Source organism: Manihot esculenta, chromosome 8 (genome assembly GCF_001659605.2).
Source record: "Manihot esculenta cultivar AM560-2 chromosome 8, M.esculenta_v8, whole genome shotgun sequence".
Classification (NCBI taxonomy): Eukaryota; Viridiplantae; Streptophyta; class Magnoliopsida; order Malpighiales; family Euphorbiaceae; genus Manihot; species Manihot esculenta.
In genome coordinates, this window is record NC_035168.2 from 23882981 (window position 1) to 23895074 (window position 12094).

Below are 12094 nucleotides of genomic sequence, written 5' to 3' on the forward strand. Positions count from 1 at the left end.
TGTAACCCTAACCTCACCACAATCATTCAACCATTGCAATCTGTATGGCTTAGGGTGTTTAATAGAAGTCAAGCCCAATTTCTGCACCATAGACACACTAGCCACATTTGTGCAACTACCTCCATCAATAATGAGAGTACACACTTTTCCATTAATCAAACACCTAGTGTGAAATATGTTTTCCCGTTGTTCTAGGCTTTCTTCCTTAACCTGCATATTCAGAGCATGCCTAGCAACAAGCATTTCACAATGTGCAGCAAGCAACACATTATTAACCAACACATCCGAATCGTCACAGTCATTATTGCAATTAAGAGTTCTTTGAGGTAGTCTTGTAGAAGTGGAAGCTTGTGAGACATTCAAACTTTCCATGGTTTCAGTCAACCTCTCAAGAGTCTTATTGAGCCTTTGTATCTCACCACTGACTGACTTCTTAAAGAGCTTGTAATCGTTACTCATGTTCGATTCACTTCCATCAGTACGATCCACCACATTCTTGTTTTTACTCATCCTACCTTAAATCAACAAAGAACAAAAAGAACTAGCAAATATTGTGTTAAAAAAAGAAAGTACTCAAGTTTTTGCACTCTTACCATTCTTTTGCTGATTCTTCAATTGCACTTCAGAAACTAAGGTCAACCAACCAACCACAAGGTGCGTTTAATGAAACAAAGAAGAAAACCTAAAGAAAGAAGGAAGCGCGCAAAAACTAGAAAGAAGACACTGACAATTTGGAAAGTAACACAAGAACCAGGTTTTGTGCTACTTGAAAAAATATCACCTAGAGTATAAACACAAGCAAATAATACTCCAGCAATGTCAAGGAAGTAAAAGCAAGTTTAAACCAAAAAAAGAAACTTAGAATGCAAATAAAAAAAACGAACCTGAATAAATGTTTGAATTTAATTCACTTCAAAGAAAATTAAATATGGATCTATATAAATCTATCCAAAAAAGAAAGTATCAAAACCCCACAAATAGAATCAGAAAAGAAAAATGTAAATTTCACTCAGATCAGAAACATGGACGAAAATTCTGGTGTTAAAAGAAGGATTTGACATCAAATCAATTTAGATGCAATTTCCTTAAATGTGCACTTTAGGAAATAGGCAGAAATTCTTTTATCTCCTAATCTGGATTCAACCAAATTCAAAATTCAAAATTGATTCCCATAAATTACAGCAATCAATTGAGATAGGTAAGGCAATATGGACGAAAAAGGAAACATACCACAATTTCGACCAGATCAAGATAAATAAGGTAAAGGCGATTTTTTATTTTTTGATTTTTTTTTTTTTGGATTTCGATTTTTTTTTTATAACTAATAATCAAGAAGGTGCAGCCATGGACACACAAGCTTTCACCGAAAAGAACAAGGAAGAAAAGGAAAACTCAAAAACTCTAGATCCTAAGATAAATCAGAATTTACCTCACTTTGGCTCTGATACCAACTGATGCGGAACCCAGGACCAACTTGTGATAAAAAACCCCGTCACACAACTTGATAAAGAACAAGACAAAGATATCTTCCAGAAGGTTGCTCTACCACACCCCTAACCAACGAATGTGATTAGAAACATGGATAATCAAGCGAAGGTTGCTCTACCACACCCCTAACCAACCATGTGATTAGAAACATAGATAATCAAGCGATTCCAGCTTCGAGAACGCCACAAGAAATTCTTGATAAGTTAACTAAGCATGGAGGAAATCCATATCAGAACGCCACAAGGTTAAACCTTGATAAGTTACTAAATAATGGAGAAGAACCAAATATTGTTCAAAAAATCATTTTTATTCACTGCCTTCTCGTGGCTGCCACCTTAAGGGTGTTTTTATAGCCTTCAAACCCTAATTCTATTGTAGGAATGTGTAATTACAATATAGGAAGGGTATCTAGTCAAATAGTCAAATCTGGATTATATTAAAGATCATTTTCCTAAATTATCTTGGAGAAATCTCCTTCCTAAATGGGCTGCACGAATTTGGCTTCTAATATAGGCCAAATTAATTTAAAATAAATCCCACAAAATACTAAAATACCAAATAATAAAACTGGCCTAAATGCAATTTGGCCATACATGCATTACGCGATCTGAAATTGTGTTGTGCGTCCACATGTGTTGAAGAGAGTCTGATTTGTTTCCTTATTCTCCCATACTTCCCAAATATAGTTCTCATCTCGTAAGCCTTGAATTAAGCGATGGTAACTTGATTTGTCATGATTTGGAGTTTCCCTTTTTAAATCTTTGAAGTATCGTATTATTTCCTTATCCGTATCATTCTCTGCTTCTTCAAAAAGATTCGTCCTTGAATCTTCAACCATAATGATAAGAAAAGAATCGATCGACATGGGATTCTCCTTGAATTCAGTATGATATTTCACGAATAAAACACTAAATTTTGACATCTCTCCTCTTTTTTTCTTTTTTTTTTCTTTTTGAAATCAAACAATTGAAATATATTTTTTTTCTTTACTCTTCTTTTTTTTTTCTTATCTTTCACTTTTTTTTAAAAAAAAAAAATCTCACACGGAAATAAAAAATAAATTCTCTATTTTTTTTCCTTTTTGTTGAGAGAAATTATAAGATAAACTGAAATAAAAAAAATAGAGAAAAAATAAAAAAAACTTACGAAATAAATAAATATAGATAAATAGGAATTTATCTATCACCGTGCTCTGATACCAACTGATGCGGAACCCTATGGCACAAGCCTCAAACCCACACGCAAAAGTAGATACGAAATCCAAAGATTTGATAAACCCACCTCCTATGGCACCCCAAACTTAGAGAAGCTGAAACACCAATGATCGAAGGATTTAGATGAGAATCCGACAAACGCCACAACGAATAGTTGATAAGTTAGCCAAGATTCCTGGTGCAATTGATGAAAGCAAATCCTCACTCTCACTTAAAGCAATACACGCCAAAGGCATGAAAGAAATTCTGAAAAGTTTGATTAAAAGCTGCCTCTTACAAGTGTTTCTTATCCTTATATAGTAAAGATAAAACAAATAAAACCCTAAGACACTCTTCTTAGGCCTGGCCGAAACAAATATAAGACCCAAGCCCAATCACATAATAAACACATAAGTATTAAAACATAAGCCCAAATACATGGCCCAACACTCTAAAACTTAAAAGATAAAATATGGCTAAAATACAAGTCTAAAAAAAGCTAAAATAAAATAAGTGTTCAAATAATAAAACATAGCAAGCCCATCATAACAAAGTTGAATCTTCACAAAGGCCTTACTTGATCTTCACTTTAGGCTTCCCTTTGTGTAGTTTTAGCCCATAGGTTTGATTAGGCTCCCTAAGCCTATGATTGCAAGTGTTGCACCAAATCTGTCCCATATGAGTTGAAGCACGCCCCAAATGTATATGGATCATATGAATATGATTTTGAACTCCTTTTAGATCCATTTGAATGACATAAGTTTGCTCCACACTATTGTTAGAAATTTGCCCTATTGGATCCGTATCAGAGACATTCTAGAGAAAATGCTCTTAAAAATGCCAGAAAGTGCCAAAAACAGAAAAGTCACCTTCGGAAGCACCTTCGGAAGCCGAAAGTCACCCACCTTCGGAAGCACTTTCGAAAGCCGAAAGTCTGGTCCAGAGCCGAAAGTCACCCATCTTCGGAGGCACCTTCGGCCGCCGAACCTTCACTCCAGAGCTGAAAGTCCAGCCTCCGAAACTAATCTTAGGCAGCCAAAAGTCCCCCCGAACAGCCTCTTTCTTATTCAAGAAGCCAAATCTTGAAGATCACATGTTTTCCACTTTATGCCATGCACATTCAAAATTCAAATCAAGGCTCCACCTTCCTCTTTAGTGCATGAATAATGTGAAGAAGGCTTCTTGGACACACTTGGACAACAATTAAAAGACCAAAAAGTCCTTACAACTCCACACATGCACATAGAAGGCACAAGGGCACTTAGGGCAGCCTCTAAAAGATGCATGGACACCCAAGAAACCCTAGGCAGCCTCTCAAGACATATTTAAGATCCTTATGAAGGCAAGAAGAGGCAGATTTTGATCCACACAACTCCTCCAAGGCTCTCCAAGGCTTCTCCCCTTTGGTTCTTTATCTTCTTGCTTTCTTTTCTTCTATTTTCTATTTTGGTTCAGCCATGAGTGGCTGAAACCCTTAATTCTAGTTGAAGTTTGGTTGAAACTAAGGTTGTTTAAAGGGTTGTGAGATCTGAACATAAAGTGTTTGCTTTTGGTTTGTTCAATATTCATGCAATTGTGTGCTTAAATCTAAGATTGCTTTGTTGTTTTGATCAAATTGGCCACTTGATTCTTGATTGCAAAGTTAATTAATTGTTAGTTAGGATATTTGTTAGTCCGTAATTGCTGAAAATATTCTGACCTAAGAACACTTGGTGTAAAAACCAAGGAATTGCATGATCTAGCAACATCTCATGCGTTTGAGTAGCTAGGATTGGATCTCTCTCATTCTTTATGCAATTGACAATTGTTTTGATGCCTAAGGTCCAAGGACGTTCCTTAGCAATTTGTTAATTAGTAATTGATTAGAGGACGTTCCCTAATTGATTTAATCATAAGGAGAGACATGGTGGTGAGAAGCGTTTTCCACCCCATAACTAATCTATTGAATCAATCAAGAAAATATAAGTTTCAATGATCAACCCAAACAACCAAAGTGGATCCATATCTTCAATTAGACTTTTCTCATATTGATTTCCTCTTTTATTTTAATTATTTGCTGTTTTAATTGGTTTCAATAGTTGTTAGTCAAATCATTCTCAAAACCTCCTTTTTACTTTTATTGCACTTTACTTTCATTCAGCTTTCAATTACTTGCTTTCAATTGTGTTTTCACTTAGTTCTCTTGGTCTTGATTGAGAAAAATAAATAGATAATTAATTCTCTGTGGATTCGATCCTTCACCACTATCTGCAGTTGTAAATTGTTGATAATCAAGAAGGTTATTTTTGACCGGTTTCGACAACCGCGAGTCAGTTTAACTCATAGATTGAGAGATGGATTCATCCATAATAACATCCGTTGCAGGTCCATATCGCATTGGGATTCGATTTGGGTTTATTGCTTTTGTTCACAAAACTAAATATAAAATGGAATGTTAATGGCTATTCCATGGACACGGGATAGCTACTCTTTTGCTATTTGTGAAAAACTTTCAATCACAAATTTAGAACTGAGTTTACTTTTTGATGCCGTTTTTCCCCACTAAGACAAATTTTAATTTTCATGTCTGTTTCAAATCTCGTTTTTCAATTATTGAATGAGTTAGCTTAAGAATTAACAAATAACTATAGTCAAATTTTTTTATTATTTTATATTGATTTATCTATTTGATATTCATTAGTTTGTCTCTTTCTTCATTTGTATTTATTTTTTTTCCATTTACTATTCACTAATTTTTAAGGTAAAACAAGCTTCATTACTTGATTTGCGGTGGGTTAGACAATATGCATGCTATAAAAGTAGAGATAAAGTTAGCACAATATTTTATTACACTAATATTTATCTATTATTTATCATTTTAATCAATTTTATATTTAGTGAGAAAAAATTATAGGAATTGATTAAAAATATTTAACATGATTAATGAATTTTTTAATAACCTGATTAAAAAGTTTGATTTTACAAAGAGGTGGTTTAATTAAATAAATTCTTTGAATAAATACTATTCAATAAACTAATTAAAAATTTAGCGACGATGATAATAATTTTATTTTCTTTTTAAAGAACATTGTAAGAGGTCAACATAGGATGAAACGCACCACAAGCACACCATCTCTCTCTAAATTCAAATTTCGTCTTGACATTAACGTCTACTTATACTTTTGGAAATATGCCACTGACACAATTCCACGTGCACTCCCACATTGCAACTACTGTCCCGCCAATTGCTTAAGGGGGCAATTTGGTAATTCCGTCTTCCGCTTTTATAAAGGTGAAAGTGAGAGCGCTCGTGCTTGAGGGAAAGAGATCGCTCGGCCTCGTACGCGAGAAAAAGCCCCAACTGGAAATGCCACATCAGACCAACCGTCCTTTTCGAGAGACAGGTGTTCGATTTTTATAGGTTAGTTGATAAACTTCGCTGTGTCTTTATTAGTTCAGAGACAAACCTTCACCATCGTTCGTTCATGATGTGAATGGGATTTGATAAACGGCTCTGATTCTGTCTTTACCTCACAAGACCCTTTTTTATTTATTTATTTTTTCTCTTTTATTTTTAACTGACCTCTGTCCTTTGCTCACTGGTTCTGCACTTTCTCCACTTCTCTCTCTCTCTCTCTCTCTCTCTCTCTCTCTCTCGCTCGCTCGCTCTGTTTCTCTCTGTGTGTAAGCTGGGGGTTCCATGGAGGTAAGCTTTTTGCTTTTTTTTTTCCTCCTCTTCTCCGTGAGTTTATCAGTTTCTATCTCGCTTGAAACTCTAATCGTCTGTAGTTGACCTTCGTGTTATATTTTTAATTGGGTTTTCCTTTGAAACATTATTCGTTCGCTTAATTTTTATTTTGGCAAAATACATTGAATTTGTTTCTTCTTTCTGTTAAATGAATGAAACACTTGAAGGTTGATTTTTTTTTTTGAATTGCTTTGTGTTTTTAGAAATCAAGAAATTCAAGTTGTTATGAAATTGAGCTGATTTTGAAAAGGAATTGATTCATTGAAGAGTTGTGGGTGTGTTTTTGAGTTTTCCTATAGATTTCTCACTAGTAGATGATTATGGACCCCCGCTTAAGAGGTTTTTCGAGTTCATTGAATGGAGTCCAATTGGGAAATCGATCTTTACCTGTTCTTTCCAATCAGAGCTGTGTTTCTGGACAAAAATTTGAAAATAGTTTTGTAGATCATAAATCTATGGAGTTCCCTTACCTTCCAACTGATCCAAAGCCCAATAATGTAACCCCAATTTCTAATGCCCTTCATGAAGAAGATTCCCCAGAAGATTGTGACTTTTCAGATACAGTTTTGAGATACATAAGCCAGATGCTTATGGAAGAAGATATGGAGGATAAGACTTGTATGCTTCAAGGTTCCTTAGATCTTCAAGCCGCTGAGAAGTCATTTTATGAGGTTCTAGGCAAGAAGTACCCTCCTTCACCAGAGCCAAACCACGCTTCTACCAGTCAAAATAGTGAGAACCCATATTATAGTTTCACCAGAAACTGCAATGATGATAACAATGGTGTTAGTCATTTAGATGATACCACGTGTATTCAGAATCTGAGTTATTACAATTCCTTTCGGCCACAAACTCTCCGAGTTTCTACCATATCTCAATCATCTTATAGCTCTTCAAATAGTGTAATCACTAGCATTGATGGGCTAGTGGACTCTCCAAGCAGTATTTTTCAAATCTCTGATTGGAGTAATGAGAGCCAATCCATTTCGCAGTTTATGAAGGGGGTTGAGGAGGCTAGCAAATTTCTTCCCAATGGTGATGACCTTTTTCGTAATATTGAGGTCAATAGGTTCTTATCTAGGGAGCCAAAGGTAAGGATTAGTGAGGTTACAGTCAAGGAAGAGAGAAAGGATGGAGGAGAGTACTCACCTTGTGGGCCAAGAGGAAGGAAGAGCATACATAGGGAAGATGCAGATATAGAAGAAGGAAGGAGTAGCAAGCAACCAGCTATATATGCTGATTCTGACATGGAACCACACGTGTTTGATAGATTGTTGCTTTATAGTGCTGGAGAAGGCTTGAAAGATCTCAAGGATCTCTGTGAGGCATTGAGGAATACAGCCATAAAAAATGACCAGAATCACAATGTGCAAACGAAGAGATCCAGTGGTGGAAAGGTTCAACGCAAGAAACACAATGGGAAAAAGGACGTGGTGGATTTGAGAACCCTTTTGATTAATTGTGCACAAGCTGTGGCAGCTGATGATCGTTTGAGTGCAAACGAACTGCTAAAGCAGGTTAGGCGGCATTCATCGCCATTTGGGGATGGGAATCAGAGGTTGGCTCATTGCTTCGCTGATAGTCTTGAGTCACGCATGGCGGGTACTGGTAGTCAGATTTACAAAGGCCTTGTTAGCAGGAGAACATCTGCTGCTAATATCTTGAAAGCTTACCATCTCTATCTGGCTGCATGCCCTTTCTTAAAGCTCTCCAATTTTGTCTCTAACAAGACAATAAAGAATCTCTCTGCAAATTCAAAGAGGCTTCATATAATAGATTTCGGTATCCTTTATGGTTTCCAGTGGCCTACCCTTATCCAGAGGCTTTCCTGGAGACCAGGTGGTCCACCAAATGTTCGCATTACTGGAATAGATTTTCCCCAACCTGGTTTTCGGCCAGCAGAGAGAGTTGAGGAAACGGGTTGTCGCTTAGCAACTTATGCTAAGAAGTTCAATGTGCCATTTGAGTACAATGCCATAGCAAAAAAATGGGAAACCATAAAACTTGAGGAACTCAAAATTGACAGGGAAGAAGTCATCATTGTTACCTGTTTTTATCGGGCTAGGAACTTGCTTGATGAAACAGTAGCAGTGGACAGTCAGAAAGACATTGTTCTTAATTTAGTGAGAAAGATTAATCCTGATTTTTTCATTCATGCAATTATCAATGGGGCCTATAATGCCCCATTCTTTGTCACACGGTTCAAAGAGGCTCTATTTCACTTCTCCTCATTGTTTGATATGCTCGACACTATTGTGCCTCGTGACTATCAGGAAAGGATGCTGATTGAAAAGGAGATCTTTGGCAGAGAAGCCTTAAATGTTGTGGCTTGTGAGGGCTGGGAGAGAGTGGAGAGACCAGAAACTTACAAGCAGTGGCAGGTCCGAACCTTAAGGGCTGGGTTTGTGCAGTTATCTTTTGGCAGAGAGATAGTAAAGTGCGCAACTGATAAAGTGAGAAAACTTTACCACAAAGATTTCCTAATTGATGAGGATGGTCGGTGGCTATTGCAAGGATGGAAGGGACGAATTATTTATTCCCTTTCTATTTGGAGACCTACATAGGAATCTTGAACACCTACTTATCTGTGCTTGCATTTTTCGTCATGCCTATAAAATGTTCTGAAATAGACAATTTATAGTCCAAGGTGTTGCTATGATCCCATTTTACCTTTCTATTTCTATGCATAGTGTTACATTCATTGTACAAGTGATTATAAGTGATATATCCACTGACCTGACAGGCAAATCTAGTAGGTGATTCTAATTTTCAATTGGCACATAGACAAATGAAGATTAACCAGTTCACATGTTGAAGAATCCCAAAATGAGGCCTGCATATTTATCAGATATGTTTGTATTTTCGCTGAGGTACTCTATCGTGATGCACAAATCAGCAAACTTGAAGTTCTGGATTGAATCTTTGATGAAGCTCTCACAGTGCAACAGAAACTTTGGCAAGGTGAAGTGCTGTAAAATTATTTGCAATTGCACATAACATTTTGACCTTTTAAAGTGAAGAAAAAGAAGAAGCCACTTTTTGACATTATGAATCTCTCTGAAGTGCTATTTTCTTGATTCTGTAATATCACTCTTTTGCACACCAGAGACAAAATGCACCCTCAGCCAATGAGCTGTCTTCTCAACTAATGCCTGTGATAATTTGGAAAAGAGACCCAAATGTGCTTTGTGAAATGATATTTCAAGCATTACCCAATAGAATTTCCCTAAATTTGAATCACTATGTTCCCTGTTATAGGTGTCTGATTATAAATTTGCTGCTGACGCAAATAAAGATGGGTACACCTACTATAAGCTTTACAACATATGGAAATGAGTTCTAAAATCGTTAGGTTACCTATTTACATTTTAATTTATACACTGTCTAATTGATTTAAACAAATCTTGATATAAATATTTAATTTGATGATTATAAAATCCACTCTCATATTAATTTCTATTAATATTAGATGCATCAATTTTTCATTTTTAAATAATGTACATAATTGCAGTTTTTTACTTGAGGCTTGAGATGAGAGAATAGCTGCCTTTTTATTTTATTTTTTTAAATTAATGCATGTTGGCTTGTTATAATTTAGGCCACATAGGATGATTCAGAATTAATTTGTTATAAAAAATCTCATCACACGATTTAACAATAAATAAAAATAAAATAATTTTCTAAAATTACTCTACTTCTTTCCTAATCAATAAATATTACTGAAAATAAAAATAATCAAATGATAAAATATATTTAAAATGCTATAAAAAAATCTTTGATAAATAATTAAATATGAAAACTAATGGATAAAAAAATAAACTTAAAAATAAATTCCTATTATTAAAAATATGATGCTTTACATATGTATAAATAAAAGTTATCTATAAATAAATATCTTATAATCCTAATTGGAGTAAAAAAAATAGAAAAAATAAATTTTAATTAAAATTAAAAGTATAAATTAATTTTATTTGAATAAAAAAATTAAATTTAATATTAATAATACAAAAATGTCTAATCCTAGTAGAATAAAGAAAGTAAATTACAACTGATATAAATAAAAATTTAAGTTTTTTAATTTTTTAAAAAAATTAAAAAATATTAATAAATATCTCATCATTCTTGCACTTGAAATTATTAAAAAAATATTCTCTCGTCCGTACACGCGTCATGAATCGATATAACTTGTATAATTAGCCTGGTGCAGGATTCAAGTCCATGAAAGTAGAACAGGCGCCCCTTGGCAGGCCTGCTCTGCAGCTCAGGTTTGGGCCCCAAAACACGTAGCAGGCCGAGTTGTCCGCAAACCTAGGCCTAGTAAGGAGAAAGCCAGCTTGATGATGGGACTTGAAGAGGAACAGTAAGCCCAGTTCTTTCGTAGCCCTATTTGCACGCGCACTGAAAAAAATTAATGTAACACCCCTTACCTTATCAAAGTGTAGATAGAGTAAGGATTGTCACAAATTATATCTTATTAGACATATCAAGACTAAACAATTACTTTTATCTGTAAATATCAAGTTTTAGGTAATGCATATAAATTTCATCAAGTGATTAAAATAAATGTGAGATTTTAAACCAAAATTTTTGGCAGAGTTTCCTCTGTTTCATTAGCACTTTAACCTGTAATACATATGAAAATCACACTTATAATTACACTAACAACTGTCATTAGATATCTTACTATTCTTTGATTACATAACCTTTACAACTCACTCTATTAAATTTGTACATGCAAAAATATAACTGCACTATGACTCAGAGACTCAAAACAACCAGCTATAATAATGGCTTTGATATCTGATGTAGACCTCTGATGAACTCCACGTATCTACTTTATCTAAAACCTGCGTGAGGTAAGAACCAACACGCTGAGCTAATGCTCAATGGGTGATAGAAAACAAATAACAAAATAAAGTAAACAAGTTCACTTATACAGATAATCAAGTAAACAATTTCAAGCTAATCAAAAGTTGTTAACATTCACTGATAATTTCACAAAACAAGTATCAACCTTAATTAGGTCCTTAGCCCTTATAACCACATAGTAGGGTCGACTAGGTAGATAAGGAATTATAACGGTACGCACAGGGTGCCAAACGGTAGGCTCAGAGGCCAAAACTGTGATAGTAGGGCTTTGTGGCCGTGCTTATGAGGTACCTGATATGTAACCTCAAATATAGATCATGTATCGGTAGCAGTACTGCGAACTCTGTATGTTTATAGGGCATGCCATACCCTTAAGCTAACCTCGACTCCTATTACGTTTACCAGGGCTAAGTATCATTAATTCAATGTAAATGCACATCATTTGAAGCTATTTGAATTCATTAAAGCTTTATAATTCAAATTCATGCATGAAGAAATGAGAAGATATTATTTCCTACACTTTTCTAAACTTACCTTTGATTTTCAAATTTGGTGTATATGGAACCCTAAATTTTTCTTCTTCAATTCCGTCAATATATGGCTGTTCCTTTAGCTCTTGGTCTTAGGATGAATTTTAATTAAAGCAAGAAGTTGATTGGGTGAGATTTGGCTTGGCTTTGGTGGAAGGAAGACAAAATAAAGTTTTGGTTTTCAATGGTGGGAGCTATGTCAAAGTGAAATGGTGGAGAAGATAATCCCTTTTTCATTTTGCTTTATCATTTCTCCTTTCCTTAGTTAGGTGACATATGGAAATAAA

General features: G+C 35.0%; 1 protein-coding gene across 3 annotated transcripts; it reads left to right on the plus strand.

Annotated features, from left to right (window-relative positions):
• The first annotated feature begins 6220 nt into the window (after positions 1-6220).
• Positions 6221-10972, plus strand: LOC110621698 (scarecrow-like protein 9). 3 transcript variants are annotated; one of them, XM_021765985.2, is made up of 2 exons: positions 6221-6366; positions 6612-9624. In XM_021765985.2, the coding sequence occupies exon 2, from the start codon at positions 6723-6725 to the stop codon at positions 8970-8972; it is 2250 nt and encodes a 749-aa protein (XP_021621677.1). In that variant the 5' UTR covers positions 6221-6366; positions 6612-6722; the 3' UTR covers positions 8973-9624. The 3 variants fall into 3 exon arrangements, 1 of the variants encoding a protein (XP_021621677.1); XR_006351763.1 differs by adding an exon at positions 10616-10972 and having other exon boundaries at positions 6246-9369; XR_006351762.1 differs by having other exon boundaries at positions 6246-9055; positions 9152-9624.
• The last annotated feature ends 1122 nt before the right edge of the window (positions 10973-12094 follow it).

Excerpts from the sequence above, each read along its gene's own strand:
- LOC110621698 (XM_021765985.2), top strand. The coding sequence starts at position 6,723 with ATGATTATGGACCCCCGCTTAAGAGGTTTTTCGAGTTCATTGAATGGA.